General features: G+C 38.5%; 2 protein-coding genes across 6 annotated transcripts in view; both read left to right on the plus strand.

Annotated features, from left to right (window-relative positions):
• Nucleotides 1-5,363: 5,363 nt before the first annotated feature.
• Nucleotides 5,364-10,856, plus strand: metro (membrane palmitoylated protein 7-like protein metro). Of its 3 annotated transcripts, none has more exons than XM_011499686.1 (11): nt 5,364-5,838; nt 6,216-6,502; nt 6,583-6,714; nt 7,115-7,141; nt 8,054-8,221; nt 8,318-8,389; nt 8,481-8,608; nt 8,799-8,920; nt 9,248-9,553; nt 10,145-10,488; nt 10,582-10,856. In XM_011499686.1, the coding sequence occupies exons 1-11, from the start codon at nt 5,814-5,816 to the stop codon at nt 10,753-10,755; spliced, it is 1,785 nt and encodes a 594-aa protein (XP_011497988.1). In that variant the 5' UTR covers nt 5,364-5,813; the 3' UTR covers nt 10,756-10,856. The 3 variants fall into 3 exon arrangements, with proteins under 3 accessions (XP_011497988.1, XP_011497990.1, XP_011497989.1); XM_011499688.1 differs by having other exon boundaries at nt 9,377-9,553; XM_011499687.1 differs by lacking the exon at nt 7,115-7,141.
• A 5,481-nt stretch (nt 10,857-16,337) lies between these two features.
• LOC105362284 (ankyrin repeat and SOCS box protein 14) overlaps nt 16,338-21,748 on the plus strand; it is a 16,574-nt gene continuing 11,163 nt past the window's right edge. For 2 of the 3 annotated variants that reach the window (XM_011499689.1, XM_011499690.1), the window contains exon 1: nt 16,338-16,597. In XM_011499689.1, coding sequence (XP_011497991.1) covers nt 16,526-16,597 — 72 coding nt within the window. In that variant the 5' untranslated portion in view covers nt 16,338-16,525. The remainder of the gene's footprint in view (nt 16,598-21,748) is intronic. The other variant, XM_011499691.1, reaches the window with a different exon arrangement.

Here is a 21,748-nt window from a genome sequence, read left to right on the forward strand (position 1 = left end):
TTAACCACAATAATAAGCTAAAATCTTGCACATATCAATTTTTTGTATACATTATATATATATATATATATATATAATCATTATGATTATTCTTAAAATAGATGAGAGAATGAAAATTTTATTTTAATATCAATTATAATAATGTGATAGTAATTCTAACAAAATTAACAAAATTCTGCGTATTTGTTCCACTCTAAATTTTTAATAAATCCATCCAAACAACTTGTTTTCACAAGGAATATAAACAAAAGACGATATAAAGATATAAAATCACTTTTTTCTAACGACATGTAAGACAAACAGCGATGATAAAATCATCTTAATCTTTTGTAATTATTGAGACAATAAAAATGAAGAAAATATATTTATAATTAGGTTAATAATTTTACAATGTTCATAGAATATGCAATCTTCTTGTATTCATCGCATCTTTTTTTTCGCGAAGAAAATTGTAGTACTAGTTTGATAAACCGTTTAATTGTCTGTGAGTATCGGTTTACCTTGGAAAGTTAAATTAGAATATCTAAATATATATTTAATACATATGCATTAACGATACCATAATTTGAAAATTATTATAATTTTTAATTTTTGCCATTACGTGCTGTATTCACAATATAAGATCTAAATTAATTTCTCCCAAGAGCATTTGGATGTAAGAAATTTTTTTGAAAAAACTTTGTTGAATTATTATTTATTAATAGATACATCTATATGACAATGTTGTTGATTTTATTTTTAACTTTTAACTTCGCCATTCTGAAATAGACGAAAGAATACGAATTGTTGGAACAATTAAACGAACAGCATGAATACCGTTTACGGAATAAAAATAAAGATCCGCCCGATTGATCGTACATTTAATGAATGTACAAAATTAGATTAATGAAGCAGATTGCCGATTTTTTTACATCTATATATATATATATATATATATATATATATATATATATATATTGTTGGCGTAACAAGTATGTTCCACCTTATTAAAAGACGTAAAGATCGTTATATTATGCATTATAGTATTGGAATATTTTATGATCTGTGCCAATTAATATAAGAAACTTGATAATTGCAAAATAAAATGATGAAGGATAAATTGAATAGCAATGACTATAATATATTTCATTAATCGGTTTAAGAAACTATCTGGAATATAAAGACAATGGGATATTTCATTACCATTATTCTCAACATTTATTAATGGAATAAAAATTTACGCGCCGTAAATTTTAGAAATGATGTCGGTAAGTTTTGTCGTATAGATAATAGATTTTAACAACGTTACGTTTGAAATTTATAATTCTGTAAATCTTTATTTAAAATGAAAATTAAAAAAAGGTTATTTTATTTGTCATAATAAATGCACGGGTATGCAGGCAAACGTATATTACCGATAACACACGCGTGCAAACATGCATAAAAAAAAAAGAGAGAGAGAGAGAGAGATACGATTCCCTCTTGAGTAATAATACTAGTAATATTAATAACAGCAAGAGCAACGACAACAACAATAATAACAATAACAATAATAAGTGGCAGAATAATAAATAATTAATAATTAATAGTGAATCAAGATCCAAAAGAATACGATAATGTTACGTTATGTAAAATTTTAATGTCCTGTATTAAGAAACAAATGAAGATTGTATATATGTAAAAATATACGAGATTTTATAATAATACATCTGTTTCGAGGTTAACTTTACAAGTTAATTTTCAAATACGGGAATACGCCATTAGGAGGAAGAAAAATTATAATACTAACCAAAGTTTCTTCGGAATAGCAAATAACATTTCAAGAATAAATATGGTGAATTTTTTATGAATATTATGCTAGTGACGTTAGAATTACTTTCCTGCATATTTTACCAATTAATTTAATGCGTTATGCTTCCTCCACCTTAATTAAAATATTAAAAATTCAAAGTCTCGGCATATATTGGTCATAAATATTGAAAAAATTGAATTATCAAGGTAAGATGCGTTTATTATTTTAATAGACGGCCCACTTTTATTTTGCCGACAATGTGCTGAAAGTACTCTAGAATAATAACGTTATTAAATAATTCATGTGTTTGCTCGAGTCGTAATGGAGCCTGAAACAATTGAAGCTTGCCATCTGTCGATGGGCCGACAAACTAATAATGAATCGTCGGCAACGCGGACTCGAACTGCCTCTTCGATGGTAAAAGCCCCCGTCGCGGCTTTTGAGGTTTAATATTAGCAATAAATATCATAGAACAGATCTGCAGGGCGAAAATATAAGAATAAAATATAAACTCACCTAGAGATGAAAACAAAAAGGGAGGTTATAAATGTGAAACACAGGCATCTGAAAAGAAAAAATAATAAATAAAAAAAAAAAAAAAAAAAAAAAAAAAAAAATAAAGAACGGGGGACGTGAGTAAGCAAAAGATTAGATTCGTAGAACGATTCGAAGAAGGTGATTTTGTAGGGGTAAAGCGGGTTCGTAAAGCGCGAATCGGTACCCCGCAGCCTCATTCTCATCTGGCATCTTCTAGTCGCAATTTTCTCAAAGGACAATGTGCGTGGGCTGGAGTAGCAACGAGCAATGAGTTAGATAAATGTCGAGGCAGCCCAAGCGATTATTTGGGCCAGTCTATGTAACAGCCACGCGAACGGACGAAGCCTCGGAAATGCTTGAGCGTCATGCAAAAAAATATTTGTCCGTAAAAGCATTGGCGTTCGGTTTTTGGAGAGCATGATATGGTAAAAGAGTAGCGACGAGTACGTTGAGCGTTGGGTGCCGAAGTAACGAGAGTAACGAGAATAACGAGTGACCGAGTGTCGCCATCGGGATGACAATAACCGTTTCTCGATCTACGCAGGACAACAACATCACTTTCAACTTCCACCGCAACAAGACATAAAATAAGGTCGCGTGTCCGCTTGGATTTTTTAACCGCTGCTACTGCTCCTCTTGCTGCTGAATATGATGATGCTGTTGCTGCTGTTGCTGCTTCTGCTACTGAATATGATGATGATGATGATAATGATGATGATGATGCTGCTACTGCAGTTACTGTTGCAGTTGCTGCTGTTATTTGTACTGCTTCTGTTATTGCTACCAATACCGCAACCTATGCCGCTACCAACGTCGATACCAACGTCGCTACCAAAGTTGCTACCAATACCGCTACCAATGCTGCTACCGATACCGCAGCCGATGACCCTGACAGCCTTATGAATGGAAGTGACAATGATAATACAAGACAAAATCCCGCACGCACGTCTGGGTCAGTATCGCGGTCCCCGTGCGCATGCCACTCTGTTATTCGCTAAAAGGACAAAAAGTACGGGAGGCCGGGCGCGGCGACGCCGACGCATCTTTCCCAAAGAAGGCAGCGGGGAAAAAGTCGTGATTCCAGCGGCCAGTGGCTGTACATTATCACGCCGCCGTTACCGTTGCTGTCGCCGTCATCGTAGCCGTCGTCGTCGCCGTCGTCGTCGCTGTCGCGCCGTGTCGTGCCGTACCGCGCCGAAAGAGAAAGCGCGAGAGAGAGAGAGAGAGAGAGAGAGAGAGAGAACGAGAGAGAGAAATGAGAGAATTGAGAGAAATGAGAGAGATGAGTGAGATGAGTGAGATGAGTGAGATGAGTGAGATGAAGAGATATTAGAGAAAGAGAGAGATATTAGAGAGAGATAAGATAGAGATAAGAGTGAGATGATGAGATGAGTGAGATGAGTGAGATGAGTGAGATGAGTGAGATGAGTGAGATGAGAGACACGAGAGAAAGAGAGAGATATTAGAGAAAGAGAGAGATATTAGAGAGAGATAAGATAGAGATAAGAGAGAGTGAGAAAGTGAGACGAGACGAGAGCGAGCGAGTTACTGGCGTTGCGCCGAGGTAACGAGGGGGAGGGCTGGAGGAGAGGGCGGCGGTGGAGGTGATCGAAAAAGTGAGGAGAAAATCGGCCGCTTACCGAGCGCGAAGAGCAACTTGTGGGGAAAAAAGTCCTTCCGTGGAAGCCCGTGAAAGCCAGCGGGGATATGCTCGGGGCCGTAAGGGAGGAGATGGTGCGTGCGTCCACAACCTCGTGCCTTATTTGTTTTTCACTGGATGCTCGACGCCGTGCCACTTTTTCTCTCCAGGGAACTTTCGGCAGGCCCGAGACGATGTTATGGCTGCTTCTTTGACTCCTTCTCGCTTTATTGCTGCAGACAACTGCATGTACACATTGGCGTAGCTGGCGCCATCTTCATCGCCGCGGCCCAACTCTCGTGGGCCGCTCGATTGGCAGTCGGACAGCGCGCGCGGGAAAATTTGTTTCAAAAGAAACCGAACGTCCACCAGTCCCGGCCACCCCCTCCCGCTTCGCGCTATCCCAGCATCACGCATGCCTTGGCTTATTATATTTCGCCAGCTCTCGTTTATTTGAAACTCGACCAGCGGCGGGCGACTTTCGGCCACCTAACCGCGTGTGTGCAGCGAAAGCAGCAGCTGCCGCGCAACTCCGACGTCGACGAGCGCACTCGTTCGTCGCTTCGCCCGTCCTTGCCTCTCGGTTCGCCAGACCCGCTCCCGAGAGCACGCGAGAGAGAAACGCGCCCGGTAATTATCGCGCGTGAAGCCGCGTCGTCGGCGGGGCGATCCAACTCCATGCGCGCACCCACGGGAGCTCGGCTAATTCGGGTAGCATCCCCTGCAGCTCGTCGTCGACGTTCTTTGTGGCCGAGTTAGCGGCGAGGTTGAAATTCGTAAGAGTCAGCGGAGTACTCGAGCGGCTTAAAGGGGGGTCAATTAAAGTTGAACGAGGAGAGGAGCGCAGCCTGGTCGACCGTCCGCGCCTTGTCAAGGCTGCCGGTGTCAGCCAGGTGAACCATCCCCCGGAGTGTCGCTCGGCGCCTCAAGGTCGCGGTCACTTCGAGTCGCTCGAGCTCTCGGCGGGTGGCGGGCAGCTGGCGGTAGGCGCTGAATTTACGGGAAGGTGCAACGAGTGCCGGGAGTGCGCATGCTCGGGGTAGTGAAGATGGCGTCAATGGCGTTGAGTCGCGGAGGTTCGTCCTCGTGCCCGGATGGGTGAGACTGATGGTAGGATGTTGCGATGAGGGTCGTCGAGTCGAGCGAAGGCTGAAGTCGAAGTTTTCGCGAAGGCTTGGCGCGGCCCTCTCCTTGATTGCCGCCCGCTGGCCTAACAAGGCTGGCTAAAAGGAGGAGGAGGAGGAGGAGGTGGTGGTTGCGGTTGCGGCGGCGGCGGTGGCGGCTCGGGTGATAAGGGGGTCCGCGAGTCGAGCTGCGGAGCGGTGCGAAGCGTCTGCTCGCGTGCGATTGATTTCGGCTGGTGTGTGTGTTTGTGTGCGCGCGCGCGCGCGCGTGTGCACGGGCCGGCGGGGCGGTAGGGAGCGGAGGGAGCTGCGGACTCGTCGAGGCTGCTGCTATTGAAGCGCGCGGTAGGGGCAGCGGAGTGTCAAGTGACATTTGCTTACGTAATGAAATATTTTCGCGAGCCAAAGTAGTAGCGCCGCGCTCCCGGTGGCTATCGGGAGCCGTTTATTTAACTCGGGCCGGCCGGTTGGTCGGAATACAGAAATACCCACCGACGGCGACGAGGGCTTTCTTCGATCGTCCAGTGACCCGATTTGAACGCTCGTCCGCTGCTTGGCCGTTCACTGGCTCGCGTCAACGTCACGCCGTCCCGACCCCTCGTCGCCCCCTTAATCATCACGAGCCGAGCTGTCAATTGCCGGAGGCTGTTGTTTTCGTTTGTTGGGATCGTAGACCTGGTGCGAGCGAGTAGTCGAGATTTATTGGCGCCGGGCGCGCAAATTATGACAAGAGGCAGCAGTCATGGAAAGCTACAATTGGGATCCTGGTAATGATTATTTTTGGCTTGTGTTTTTGTGGCGAGCGCGTTTCTCGTGCGTGCGTGCCAGACACCTGACTGGCCATTTGTTAATTGTTAAAGGTTACGGCGGCGTCGGAAGGGGCAGGGAGGGGGGCCGACAGGGCAGGAAGGAAGGAAGGGGGGGGGCGCGTTTCTCGTGCGTGCGTGCCAGACACCTGACTGGCCATTTGTTAATTGTTAAAGGTTACGGCGGCGTCGGAAGGGGCAGGGAGGGGGGCCGACAGGGCAGGAAGGAAGGGGTGGGTGGGTGGGAGAAGTACGCGTGACGCGCTCAGTTGTGGAGTTGGGGCGCATTGGAGTGCGGGCACGGGCATGTATAAGATGGATATGTTTGTATTTTTCAGCTCTGTCAAAGTTACTAAGTGCCTTGGAAGCGAACAGAGCTTCGATACCAAGTTGTTCGGACGAGGAGTTCAATTTTCTGAGCGAACTGCTACAGTCCAAGGAATTGAACGCATTGGTTCAGGTGTACAACAAGATTTTGAAAAATCTGAAAGATGACAAATTTTTCCCCATCCTGTCGAACGCTATGGAGATCAATGTGGAGGTTCTTGGGCTGTTGGCGTCAAAAACTCATGCCTCCGATGAATTTAAGGAACTCTTTCAGTTACTTCAGAAGCCTCACGTGCAAGTATGGATAATAACATATCCCTTAGTCGCCTACTGCTAATGCCAGCTATAGTTCCTCTCACTTAAGCGGCGTTGTTTCAGGCCCTCCTTATAGCGCACGACACGGTCGCCCAAAAGGACTACTATCCTAGACTACCGGACATTCCGGTGGAAGTGGACGAGGACGAAGAAACTGTAAAAATTGTGCAATTGGTCAAATCTGACGAGCCATTGGTATGTCCTTTGATACGTGTGCTTTGTGTTTATCTTTTGTAAAAACTTATTTATTGGACTAAAAAATTTGACATTTAATTTAGGAAGTGTGGTGCTATATTATAAGAGATAGCAAATTTCATTATAAATTATGTATTATTACCTCGATCGATGAATTATGCATGCATCTTGGTTTTGTGTCAATTTTAATTTTTATCATAAACGTGATATGATATATAACATAATTTTGTTGCATTTAAAAAGAAAAAGAAAAAAATAAAATAAAATAAATGCCTTTTACCAAGAAGTCCTACTGCTTCAAAGACAAAAGAAAGACAAAATTCTTTAATGGTAGATAGATTATCTCTAATTAATTTGCAAGTAATCACATTTTTTTTCCATTGTCAAACTTGATCCGAAGTCTGGTACTGGCATTGAACCAATCATGGTAAGTGTTATCAGAGCTCCAGACTAAAGCAAATCACGGTTTTATTTTGTTTGTCAATTATTGTAATACTTTATTTTTATCGCTAAAATTAAATTTGCTATCAATAAATAAGTGTAATTTATTTATTAATTTATTTATTTATGTACTCATATATTTATTATTTGTATTTACCTACTTACTTACTTACTTACTTATTTATTTATTTATTTATTTATTTACTTATAAATATAAGCTAATGGTTATTTAATTTTGTGTTATTGTATTTTCTAAGTAATATATTTCCAACATTTTTTTTGTTATTAGTGACTTTTTATTATCTAAACTGGCTGTGCATTTTGTGTTCAAAAACATGATTCAATGTGAGTTTTTTATGTTTTATATGTGATTTTATCAAGTATTATTAATAATGTACATAGTATTTTATATTTTATGTATTGTATTTGTACTAAAGATTGTATTATATTTTTGCATGTTTTCTCTATTGTTTAAAATAATTTTTTGTAAATAAATGATTTTCAAAGATAATAATGTTATTTTTCAGCATGCCTATTTATAACACATTATTTAGCTTAAGCCAAAAACCACAAAAACCACGTTTGTCGTTTTCACAATGATAATTGACTTTGTTATAACGTCCTTTCTCTCTTTAATTAAAATGTAAATTATCAAAATTGTATTAATATAAGAATTTTCAAATTAAATTCTCTCATTTACAATGGAGGCCCACCCTCGCACGCACGCACCCACGCACCCACGCACCCACCCACGCACGCACGCACGCACGCACGCACGCACTTACGCACAAACACACAAGCACATTATATTTTTTGTCAATATTTTTATGCCTCGCATAATTAATGGACGTATGACCTTCAATATACATTTTGTCAAATACTTGTCGATAAACAATAGGGAGCAACTATTAAGACTGACGAGCAAACTGGTAAAATTGTGATCGCCCGAGTAATGCATGGCGGCGCAGCAGACAGATCTGGTCTTATTCACGTCGGAGATGAAATTCACGAAGTAAATGGCATCAGTGTCGAAGGAAAAACCCCAAACGATGTTCTAAAAATCTTGGTAATTCAAGCTTAACATTTTAACCCATTTGCTATATAATAATTTATGAATTATTACGAGTATCGTTGTCCAATATTTGCTTATGTAATTTATCAGCAAAATTCGGAGGGAACGATTACCTTTAAAATTGTACCGGCAGATAGAAAAGGCGTCTTTAGGGAGAGTAAGGTAACATCACAAACCCTTATGCCGATATATTACGAGAATATTTCATCGACGTTCACAAAAGTCTTATTAATGTGTTGGTTCGCAACAACAGATTAGGGTACGTGCACATTTCTCTTATAAAGCATCGGAAGATCCGGAAACACCTTGCACAGAAGCTGGCCTAGATTTTGATAAAGGAGACGTACTTCATATTGTGTGTCAAGATGACGCACATTGGTAAGAATAAAATAGAATCTCGGTGTTTAATAATACAAGCCTAGTAAAAACGAACGTTTTTTTTGTTTTTTGTTTTTTTTTTTTTATTTTTTTTTTTTTTTTTTTTGAAGATTTTATGTTCAGCATGATTACAATTTTTATCGTACGACATAATGTATACAAGTTTTTAACTATTGGAAATTTCTTATGTTATTAGAGCGAGAAAAGAAGGTGACCGAAATATGAGAGCTGGTTTAATTCCTAGTAGAGCATTGCAGGAGCATCGGATTATCATGCAAAGGCAGCAGCATGAAAAATTAGAAGATGATAGTATAAGTAAGAGATTCTCAGTAATACCATTAAAATTTAGAATACTTATTATAAATGTTAATGTAAAGTTATTGAAATGTGCCTCGCTTAAGCGACTGGACGAAATGAAAAATTCATTCGTTTAAATTAATGCTTTTGTGACTAACGAAGCTGACATTTGATGCTACACATCCACCTTGCGTGAGAACGATAGTTACGCAATTAATTATTAACGCATATATACATACCTCTAAAAAATCTTTAACAAATTTGCAAAATAATAAAACTGAGCGATCGAGTCCAACTAAGTGGCACGGGAAATTAACAGGAAAATCTCACCTAACCATCGGTTAGGCTTGTGTTCTGTTCCAGTGCCTTTGCCCACGTTGTGCCCCCGTCCCCGTACCTCTTCATTACACGATTCACCTACCAAATGCAGCTTGCATGGAACAAAAACTAAAAAAATCATATATGACGCTACAGAGAACGACGACTTTGATCGAGAAGAGATAGCGACGTACGAAGAAGTCGCAAAGCTCTATCCAAGACCAGGACTTTATCGGCCCGTTGTTCTAATTGGACCTCCAGGAGTCGGCAGGAACGAGCTCAAAAGACGACTAATGGCAATTGATCCGGAAAAATATCGAACACCCGTACCCTGTAAGTTTCCATTATCTAATCTAATTTTTCAATGATTTATTTTTATTTTGTATATAGTTTTGCTTTCTCGGCTTTAGCAATATAATTCGTAAATAATGAAAAAAAGAAGCTACGAGGCCAAATTTTCGTTCAATTAAAATGTGTATGTAAATGTTTTTGCTAAGATTATTTTAAACTCTTATTAATTATAAATTAAAATAGTATCTGATGGGAATAGTTTCGTTGGACATTGAGTATTAAATTCGCTAATAATCATTGAATTTATTTGCTTATTTCAATACGAGTGAAGCGATTGCAATTTTAGCAAACTATCGATCGGTAAGTCGTGTTCCGTGATTTACAAAAATGTATTACACAGTAATGTATCCAAATTATGATTGACAACGAAATCACGTGAGCATAAATTATCAACGCTAAGCTCTTTAATTCATTTAAATTCGCAATTTCACAATATTTAATGAATATTAAGAAAACAATGAATTTTTTATATAATCTCAATGATTAAGTGAGCTTTACGAGCTTGAATATTGATAATCGTGTAGATTATTGCGACAGATAAGATTTAAAATTTATTCCTTTCCTTTTTCAAAGATACCTCGAGATCGCCAAGGCCAGGTGAAGTAGATGGCAAAGAATACTTTTTCGTCTCCCGTGCGCAAATGGAAGAAGACATTAGCAATGGCAAATTTATCGAATACGGAGAATATAAAGGCAATTTATATGGAACCAGTGCTGAAAGTGTTACTTCTTTAGTAAACGCCAGCTACGTATGCATCTTGAGTCCACATTATCAAGCACTGAAAATGATTCGCACTTCAAAATTAAAGCCTTACGTCATATACATAAAGCCACCAAGATTTGAAATTTTTAAAGATACGAGAAACGAGTCGAGAGCGAGATCAACTTTTGATGAAACTAATTCCCGAGGTTTCACCGTAAGTTAAGGCGAAAATGTAACATTAATTCGAACAACGGCTCAAGCTTATTAAAATTATTAATTACTCATTAAAATGCATGATGATTAATAGGATGAAGAGTTCGATGAGATTCTTCATAGCGCAGCAAGAATAGAGTTTCTCTATTCCCACATGTTTGATGAAACAATTATCAATGCTGATTTATCAATGGCTTTTGAGCAACTGTTACTTTCAATACACAAACTTGAATCTGAGCCCCTTTGGGTTCCAGCATCATGGGTTTAAATAAAAAGCCTCTCTCACTTGTCAAATGCAACACAATACCCCGTGGAAAAAATATCGTTATAACAACAACAACAAAAACAACAACAACAACAACAACAACAATAATAATAATAGTAATAATAATAGTAATAATAGTAATAGTAATAATAGTAATAGTAATAATAGTAATAGTAATAATAATAATTCAATTATTATCGAAGATTTAAACGAAGCGATTTACATTTCACGCAAAGATTTAGGATATATGATGTCTTTGCTATTAAAAAAAAAAAAATAATAAAAACAAAAAAAAAAATAAAAAAAAACCTATGGGAAAAGTACTATTGGTAATGATTAGAAAGGCTTATATTTATAACTATTAATTACAAGAGTATATAGTATATTAGTAATTACAATGAAATAAAACAATAATTACATAAAAGTATTTAAAAGCTTATAAAGTAGGGTATTGGCGTAATCACTAATGACTAATAAATTTACACGCAGACAATATTTCAATTTGAATAATCTTAATCAACTTCTTATATAATATCACTAAAATATTTTTAATATAGTAGGCGCGAACTATATTTAATATTACAACAATTAAAGCATTCTTTATTATAAACTATATAAAATCGTTGTTCATTATTAATTCTTACTTTTCCATTAAATAATAACTATCCATCAACATATTAGTTCTTAAATGTGTTCAATATGGTTAAAACAACATATCTCTATTATAAAATCAACGTCAGTATTTACAATAGTTTTATCGAAGAAATGTAATAGCTCTATAGATTTAAAAATACTATTTTTAATGTGACCGTCAAAACTCGAAATATGTACTTCCGCTTTATATTTAACTAACTACATATGAGATAATACTATGTTCAAATATATAAATAAAATAAATTATACTTTCATAAAATACAAGATATATATATATATATATATATATATATTAAAATGATGTATACATTTGTAACGTGTAAAATCTTCAAATGTCGCTCGTCTTCGCTCAATTTATTTACTAACATCGCATCATTTTGAAATTGAACTCTATAAGACACGACGTTTATGTTATCGCTGATCATCCGTAATATTATATTCATCTAATATTTCGAATAATTGTTACGACTAAGATAGTTATGTAAGTGTCTCTGCGTCTTTTCCTCGGAAGTCTCGAACGTCTACTTATCTTGAAACGTCTTTAGCTTGTGACTCCAATTTTTAGAGGAGTTATCGACGAGATCAACCAACCAATTATTAACTACGACTACTTATTCGTACTATTATTCTGAGAAATATGCTTTGAAATAAATATTAATTACTTGTTAGTGTTAAAGAGCATTATATACATACAAGTATTCGTTACTGTTTTGTAACAATTACTTAAGAAATAATTACGGAAGATAAATGAATTGTAACTATTTGCCTCTGTAAACTACGCAAACAAGACTTTTAATGAATTAGATATAATTACTAATGAGTATTTATTACTCATTAATATTAAATACCTTTGGGGGGGGGGGGAATTACAATAAATAAGTATTGTAACAACTAGATTACCAATAGTGCTTTTCAACAACAGATAGTGTAATAAAAAATAAAAAAAAGAATTAAAATGTATTTTCCACATGTATAATTTCTATCGACTCGTCGTTGTTATAACTACAGATATCTTGAAACGTCATTAGACCCAAAATGACAATTTTTAATTAGGCGTGAAAGAGACCATAACTTTTTTTCTTGACAATTCAGGTATATGCGTTTAGAATAGTCTGTAACCGATGCATCCACTTGCGCAAGATTTGCCTTTCTCATGTTTAAAAAGTCGAGTTTTTCTAGTATAAGTAGAATATCGGATGAGTTCACGGGCGATTAGAGTCGTTTTGAAAATTTGTCATTAAAGGCAGAGTACAATGAATGCAATCTTTCATCTCGAAAACACGTTATACGATTTTATGTACAATTAATCACTTTACATGACTTTAATATTTTATCGAGCATTCATAAGAGTGCAAAGTTCACCGCTGTTTTTAATGTAAAACAATTTTTTATCCTACGCAAATATCAGTATACTATATAGCGTTCAAAACTATTCGAATAAAGCGTACTTTAAAGGCTTGGATGGTGTAAAGTATTAAAGTATTAACAAACAAAAGGTAAAAAATACAAGCGACTCAACGCCGAAAATTGTCAACACTATTGAGAATAGTGATAAAGTTTCAATTGTTGTTAATTGTTGCCAAATACATACATTAGTGACTTACTAAGTATATATTAATAAAAATATACGTTGTACATGAATTATTATAAAAGAAAATGTTATATTGCAAACAAAAATATTTTCCATGCAGCACAACTGACGTTGAGGTGCGCGTAGCTTAATCCCTTCAGGCGTGCTTGAAGCAGTGCGGCGTACTTTACCTGGGCCCACGAGTCGCCCGTCATTCGTCATATATCCATGACCGATGGTTACCCAGCTCCTCCCCTCACACACTACTTCGCCAAACCCATGAATGGGATGAGCGATGCCAAGCTTGCCGAGCAAGCACGTGTGTTGCGAAGCGGTTTCGACGAGCTTGGCATGTTGGTGCGCGATACGTGGAGTAAACAGGAAGGGGCGAATAAAGAAGCTTCGCGAGCACGAAGCACAGACGGAAAAAGACGCGCGGATGACTCGGCGTCGATGGGAGCGCACGCGCTCGGAAACCTGGCATGAAAATAGACGACCTAGGCACGGTTGGCGTACCGCCTGTCGTCGGCTCTTCTTGGGCCGCCTCGCATTCCCCTCGTCGCTTGCCTCGTCATTTCCATCCAATGGGGTGGTGGTGGCGGTGGCGGCGGCGACGGCGGCGACGGCGGCTATGAGGCGCGCAAATGATATCGGACAGCGAGTGCCAACGGCCGGCCAAAATTAGGCGCTCATTGCACAAGAACCGCGCAGAAATAGACTCGATGGGCGTCTTTTGACGTCTTGTCGCGATTTCACGCCGGGCAATGAAAGCGGAAAGAGTCGCGAGGCTGCGGTTTTCACCAAAATCCACCCATTTACGCCCGTCCATCTCCGCAAACACGTACATCGTAACCTCGAGCCCCGCGCTGCTCCAAGCACATCGACCTGAATCTCGTCGGACTACCCTACCGACACAAGCTCATTGTCTTTCATTGAGGTTTGTCTAATTCATAATTCAACTCCCGACTTTCTTTACTGACCTTATTATTATTGGCCTACCCGCGCTTATCCAACCTCCCTCTCATTATTTTCAAACTCTTGGCGAGGGGAAATTATTTTTTGCATATGGGAGAATGGATATTCTTTTCGATATTTTAATGTGGACGAGTGGCTTTATCATTGATCATTCGACGCAGTAGTAATATGTCTCTAGCAAAACGATAAAATCACCCCATCAATTTATCAAATCATTATATTTATTTGCGAAACAAAGTATATCATTAATCAAATGATTTTGAAAATAATTTCACATTATAAAAACGGGTTTTGGTCAATTTACAACATTGTGCGTGCGTGCGAGCGTGCGAGCGTGCGCGTATATATATATATATATATATATATATATATATATATATATATGTGCACATCAAAATAATATACTTGTGTTCAATAAAATCATAAATTTTCAAATTAAAAACATCGTATTTTTTCATTCATTATTACTTTTAAACCTCTAGCCCATTAAAGTACATTCGTTAAGAAAGTGTGTAATTTTCATCTGCAAAACATTTATTGCATTGAAATTACGAATATTATTGTTTTTCAACATTTTTCTTATATCATTAAGGATGTTAAATTGTTACGATAATCCGAGTTCTGTTTGGATAAAATCTAGTTATAAAGTTTCGATTTGTTGATTGAATTTTGAGCAATGAGCTTTTAACTCCTTAATTTTAAATAACAATTTTACTAATTATAAAGAACAATTTATATTTCGATAAACTAGATAGAGGGATACGCATTTAAACAATTTTTATCTCATACTGTTGATTTTTTAAACAAATAATAATTTACATATAGATTTGCCACATTGTTGTATGCATTTATTATTTTTAAACAATTGTATTTCAGTTTTGCAAGCAACATGTCAAATAATCGACATAAATACGATAAACATTATGCGCGAAAGCTGCCGTTTATTATAAATAATATGTTCGAATGAACTTTTATTTTAACTTGCACAATTTGACATTTATGTCAAAGTATCGACACTTCATAGAATACAAACGCTGGAATTTTTATAAGTAAACATTTTATTTTCTGTTCGTGACATCGAGCAAAATATATACACACTCGACCATCATATATTGAATTATCATTAAATAAGCCAAATGTTAAAACAAACATTTCTAACTACAAAAATGTCATTCTCCGTACTTGAGTAGACCGACAAAAGTTTTTTCTTTATTCCTTTTTTTTTTTTTTTTTTTTTGAACGAATATATTATATAAACACGTAGTCGTTCACTTTAATGTCGTTCTTATTTATCAAAGAAATATGAAAGAGTCACCGTTGACGTACAAACGAGAAAAATGAATTTCACATTACAAAGTATACAAAGTATTTGCTATCTTAACAAATTACAGCATTCATTCTTATAATGCCCCGTTAAAAGTAAATCTAAAATGTTTACGCGAACAAAGTATCACGGCTTACGACAGAATGTAAAGTCATCGATCCGAAATAATGTACGTGCACTTTATATGTAAGGAAAATTGCTCGTCCATATCGCAACGTAATTTCGTACTTTATAAAGAAATTTCGGCGTTTAAATAACGAATATAGTCACAGCAAGAGGCTAACAATTAGAACTTATTCACATTATCGCTAAGTATGCCAGTTAAGGGTGATAAAATTGTCTTCCTCGTTCGCTAGTAATTTTGTCGTTAATAAAAGATAAAAGGGCCGAGGGTTCGAGCGATAAAAGTACGCGACCCTTCGTAGCGCGCGAGCTCCTTTATCGCCTTGGCTTCTAATTTCGTATAACGTTGCAAAGTACTGGAACTTGAGGGCAAAACGATCGAAGAAAGACCTTGGAGATGACGAAATCAAGTTGAAGTTTGAGAAACGAGGCCTGGCGCTAATTTGCGCGTGCGTCGCTCGAGGCGGCAAGCGGTTACGGCCGAGGTTGAGCCGCGAACGGAGAAACCAAACGGCTATTTGAACTTTGGCCCAGTAGCCGGATAAACTCTTAAGCGTCTAGGTCGTATTAAGAGTCCGTTGATCGCGGTCCCACTACGTCCGAGAGATCACCGCCAAGATTCCCTTCCTACAAGTGCAGCTCCCTCGTACGGAATATGCTGCCTGCGCTCGGTTAGACAGAGGATGCCAGCGCAGCGGCTGCCGCCACCACCGTCGGCGTCGCTACTGTTACAACTGCTGCTGCTGCTGCTGCTGCTGCTGCTGCTGCTGCTGCTGCTGCTATTGTTACCCTCTTCGTCGTCGTCGGACGAGACGGCGAGTACTTGGGCTGTTGCGAAGTCGGGTCTCGGCACCGCTATCGGTGCAATAACTCGGCAGTCCGAGCAATTTGGCAAGTGGCCCGGCCCACCGATTGTCGCTCGACGACCCTGACCGAGAGACAGACTCGCGCCACTTTGACTCGACTCCGACCGAAGCTTACTCTCAAACTTCTCATTGATTTTGCGTTCTCGTAACGCATTCCGCAAGCGAAGCTCCCCGCGAGTCGACCGGATTACTTACACTTATCGCTTTAATATCGTCCTTCTGTCCTTCCTTTATTATTTTCAGCTTGTTAACGGCACGACGATGGTGCTGGCAGGCTCCGGCGCTAAAGCCGACTATCCAACATCGTCGGCCCGGAAGGTCAAGATAAAGCAGGTTGGTCTCGCACGCTTACTCAAACACGTATGCTTATCCGCCTTAAATATCTCATTGTATTTGTTAATTAATCCTGTGCAATGTCCGTGGCTTTTAATTGATTCGATGACGTTGAGATCGCGAGGCTCCGACGAAGCAAAAGATTTGGCTACAAGGTAATGTAACACGGGCACCCGGGCATTTTGTCAATTAATTGGAATTAATAGGTGGATGGATTCGAGGTGGACACGGGGCCGGAAAAGCGTTGGCGTGGCAAGGAGGGATCGAAGGTAGGCATCGGCCAGTTCGCCAACGAGGAGTAACGTACCCGGGCACGGCGTACCTATTGCTTTCGCGGCTGTGCTCGAGCCAACCGAAAATAGAGAGGACTCTTCTCTATTGTTAAAGTGCTTAAGCCGCAATTGGACGGGGGTGGGGTGAGGTGGGGTGAGGTGGGGTGAGGTGGGGTGGGGGTAAAGTGGTTCACCCGTTCGTATTAGCCGGAAAGCTTAAGGACTCGGTCGGGGAAAGTTATCGCGTGTCCCTGGCTATGCATCTCTCGTTTGTCCAGATGGTAAATGGCGAGGCCTCACCGAGGCCGTAAAGCGGCTACGTTTCAGCGGGGATTCGTTATCGTCTCGAGCCCGACTGACTCGCTGCTCTCACCCTCGGAGGCTCTTGCCCCAGGGCCCTTACAGCGGGAGTAAAAGCCAAAGAATACGTGTGCTCCGTCTATCTTTGATGAAGGAGATTCGGCGGCTTTATGGCTCTGATTGGCTGCCGTAGCTGATGTCGAACGAAGCCATTTGCCAGATCGTAATCGACTGGGGATAAGTTTTGCGCTCGCCCGCACTTTCACGCAACTTTTTTAGATCTCCAAGGGGGCGGCTTCCCTTTATTGGCTTACAACACCAGCCCCAAGTTTTATCTCTATCTTAGCAATTTGCTTTTATAGAAAACTTCTAAAAGGCCACAAGCTTATTCGCATGGTACACGCATTATCTTACCTTCATCATTCGTAAATGTGTTTTGTCGTAAACTTTGATAATTTTGTATTCGATAATAAATTGTTGTGGAAGAATAATACATTCTCGGATGTAAAGTAGTGTAACATTGTGAGGGCGTGATTACGAGAATGTTTTATTTGTTTTGTTTAGTACTTCGAGGTGCCAATCTTAAAGGAAAATCAATTGTCATTAGAGTCCTAAATTGAAAACGTACATAATGTTAGTTAAATAACGTTTCATAGGATTTATTTTTTCTTTTATTTTTTTTTTTTTTTTTTTTTTTTTTTCATAATTTTTCTGCGCACCACGTCCCCCTCCCTCCCACTCCGCCATTATGTGTATACTCAAGGATTTGAAACTTTCACGCTGACGTTATTGCAATTTTGTAGTACCAAGAACAGCCATTGTTTGCAATGAGACATCGCCACGACAAGACTTTTCAAAAACATTTCGCATTAATCAATTGTAACAAACGAGTATTGGATAATTTAGATGGTATGAAAATTATTATTCTAACAAGCTCTCTAAACAGGCCAAGTAATAATACCCCATAGAACATGCATTTTGTATTTAAGTGACAAGTGTAGTGCTAACGTAAAGTCATATAGCATAAATAAATTTTTTCCTATCGGAGTAATAAATGAAATTGCATCGATGTTTCACTTTAACGATAAATATGTCACTGACGGGAGCGATGTTAAATTTACTTATATGTATTTTTAATATAATTAACGAATTTCTCACTACACTCGACGAAAATGGAATAAAAAGTTTTGTAACCTAATTAAATAATAGTTGAATGTATATAGATCATGCGAAAAATATTATTGACATATTATAAAAAAAATTATACACTTGTCTCATTCATTAGGGGACAATTTTTTTTCTAACAGTTTTTCATGAAACAAAAATTTAACCTTTTGTTTTTATCATACCCAATGTTTTAATGTATTACAGCATTTCGGATAGATATAATTGAAATTAAATTACGATTGAGCAACTCAATAATTAGGAGCTAGTTAGTTGGAAGTTAATGTACGTTGAAGAGCAATCGGAATGATTTTCTGAAAACTTGTAATATAGTTGGAACAAATTATTATTAGATAATTTTATTGGGGCGGGACACACACACACACACACACACACACACACACACAAAAGTAATCATTTTCTCATAAGTACAAGAAAATTAGTTTTTGCTATTTTATAAAATACCAAGTAACGTTTATATCGAGTGGGAGGGCATATTGTCAGAATTCCAAATCCTGTACAGTCGAGAATTTAGAGAGAAAAATCAATGAACGTTGATGGATAAAGTAATTGAACATATCTTTCAAAATTATAAACATTAGGATAAAATATAAATAATATTACATAATTGATTGATCCAATAGAAACATGTTCCATCCCATCCTTCGTAAAAATAAAATTAGATATGTAATAACGCTAATCTCAAAAAACTATTTGCTTCTTACGTAAAGCTACTTTAGAAACACGCAAGTGAATCGATTTATAGATACTTAAAAAGTATGGATACACCTGTTTATGTGCTTCAAATTAACTTACTAATGAACTTTAAATGCCTATTATTGTAGCCGTCATTTGCCAATGTGCCAGAAAGTAAACAAGTATAATTATTTTCAATTAAAAACGAAGGGGCAAAGTTCTTTTCAATAATTTAAGATACAATAGCGTTCTATACGTGCAATCAACATTATTAATAATAAAATTAATTAGATGCAATAAATTTATATACAGTTTATAATATTATTTATCATTTAATTAATAGATCGTATTTATCATTTAATGCTAAATACGCTTAAAAATATTTGCTTAAATTATTAATAGATTATTTTTACTTTAAATTTATCAGCATTTAAAGAGCATTTAAATAAGGATAAATGTCAAAATTTACCTTACACTAATAACAAAATTAATTCAACCGACCATTTAAGCAACATAATATCTCTTTATAAAAAGTATGTTTGCGATTGTTGATAGACGTGAGATTCGACAAAATACTATATTGACATGTACAATGTGAAATGATGGAAATTTTACACACGCTAATTTTTATTATGAAATTTAATTACATAAATAAATTAACAAAGATTTCGGTTAAATATTTTAATCCATAAATATTTCACGACGGACAGGAATAATTTCATTGATCACAAAGTCCGTGCTATTTTAAATTATATTTTAAACGAACACAAATGTATTCCATTAAATTGAAGAGCATGATGCACTCATCATAATAATATGCATTACTTTTGTGTGCCAGTTGTAATTAATTTTAATCCTATACGTTATATATATATATACATATATATATTAATAAATAGAGACAATTACAATAGCGATTAAATGAATTAATTTTAAAATAAATTCTCGACGCAGTAAGTAATAACGACTATGGGTGTATCTTCGATTATTTTATATTATTATTTTTTTTATTTTTAATAATTTCGATTATTTTACACATAAATAAATGTTAGTCCAATAAAATGCTCGGGATATTTGCAATTTTTCATTGATTATTTTATACTAATAAGAAACAGTAGCTCTAAAAATAATGAAATTATTGCACAATGCAGATTCGGACTAAAATGGGCAAGCATTATATTACGTTATTCAAAATAAATATTAAACTAGCCTACATTAATCAATGTTAATTGTGAAATTAATATAGCCGCTATATACGTTCGATAATTTTTTTCTAATTATAAGATTGAGCAATGAGTTGCACGCGCGCGCAAAACTCTCTACTTTGCATAAGTCAACTGAGTAAGAAAATTATTTTAAAGAGAGTGAAAGGGAGGAAAATTAAAAAAAAAAAAAAAAAAAAAAAAAATAGGAAAATCGGATTGAGATGTCGCTATGACGGAATCTAATATATCTATTAAGTAGATAGTTTTCGACATTGACAAAATCGCCAAGCTCGTTATTTGCTCTCATCAGCGTCCTATTGGCGAATCGGCGACGCGAGCTAAGAAAGAAATTCACGCGAACGTAGCTAAATGTAGAAAGCCAATCGTTGGTAGATAAGGCGAGGGACGCGCAGACGAGGTGGTGCACTTTAGCGAGTGAGAACGAGCAATTTGCGAGTTGAATCAACACGAGGGCACGAGAAAAGCGTCCGTTGACCGCCAGCGCGTACCCAAGCTCAACGGGAGGCTTATAAATATATCCCTATTGGAAGCTATCGGGTATTCAAGCTCCTGCCAAGTCGAAATCCTTACCCCCCGGGGCAGGCAATCTCGCTATAAAGGAGCGATCGACTCCTCGCGCAAGTAAGAGGCGCCGGGCTTCGTGCACGAATGATGAATCGCAGTTGGAATTATGGATCGGCGCACTTCCCAGGCGGAAAGCGCTCGAACTCTCCACTACCAGCACCTCTCCTTCCCCCCCCCCATCCAATCCCAATCCGGCCACCGTTCCACGCCCGTCCCACGCCCGTTCCACGGCTTTCCCGAGATTTTTCGATTTCGGCGGCACGCGCAACCGCAAGCCAATCGAACGGCCGCGCGCGGGCGCTCACCTAATGACGACCTCATCGATTTCACAGCCGAGAAACTCGCGCTTCGCTCCCTTAATCTGCTCGGCACTCGATAATTACGCTCGCGCATGCACGTTTCGCGCACCCGACTCGGCCTTCACCGGGCCGGAGAAAAGAAAAAAGTTTAGCGCTACATTGCGCGCGCGAGCTCGCGGACTAACCGAGTATCTCGGTCAGGTCGTCCAGACTGTTCCAGGTCTGGCCGATAACGCCCTCGCCAGCACTACAACGCCCGGTATTGTGGATATTACTAAGAGCGCTCATCGCACGCGAGGCTTCCGCCACTTTTCACACCGTTCGTGCGCATTATGTTCTCTTGTAGCTTGTAGCTTTCGCAAGTCGTTGGACAAATGTTTGCGCGGCGGCCGACGGCTCGGCTCGAAAGCTCTACCGAGCTTCCATCTCGTTATAATAAACAATCGCGTAAGCTGCTTTGCGAACAACGAGCCTTGTTTTTGCTACAGCCGCCGATGCACACCGACCAACTTGGCCTTCTTATATCTTTCGCATTTGGCCTGAAAGTTGTGCTGCGTGCCGCGCTTGATTAATCAATGTGAGCCGTTACCGTCGCGAGCTGCCTATTCGGCATCAACTCGACACCTAATC

Source organism: Ceratosolen solmsi, unplaced genomic scaffold, assembly GCF_000503995.2.
Source record: "Ceratosolen solmsi marchali unplaced genomic scaffold, CerSol_1.0 scaffold35, whole genome shotgun sequence".
Lineage (NCBI taxonomy): Eukaryota > Metazoa > Arthropoda > Insecta > Hymenoptera > Agaonidae > Ceratosolen > Ceratosolen solmsi.

Coding starts and splice junctions, on each gene's coding strand:
- metro (XM_011499686.1), top strand. CDS start 5,814: ATGGAAAGCTACAATTGGGATCCTG. Junction 5,839..6,215: donor AAGCTACAATTGGGATCCTG/GTAATGATTATT, acceptor TGTATTTTTCAG/CTCTGTCAAAGTTACTAAGT. Junction 8,609..8,798: donor CAAGATGACGCACATTGGTA/AGAATAAAATAG, acceptor TTCTTATGTTAT/TAGAGCGAGAAAAGAAGGTG.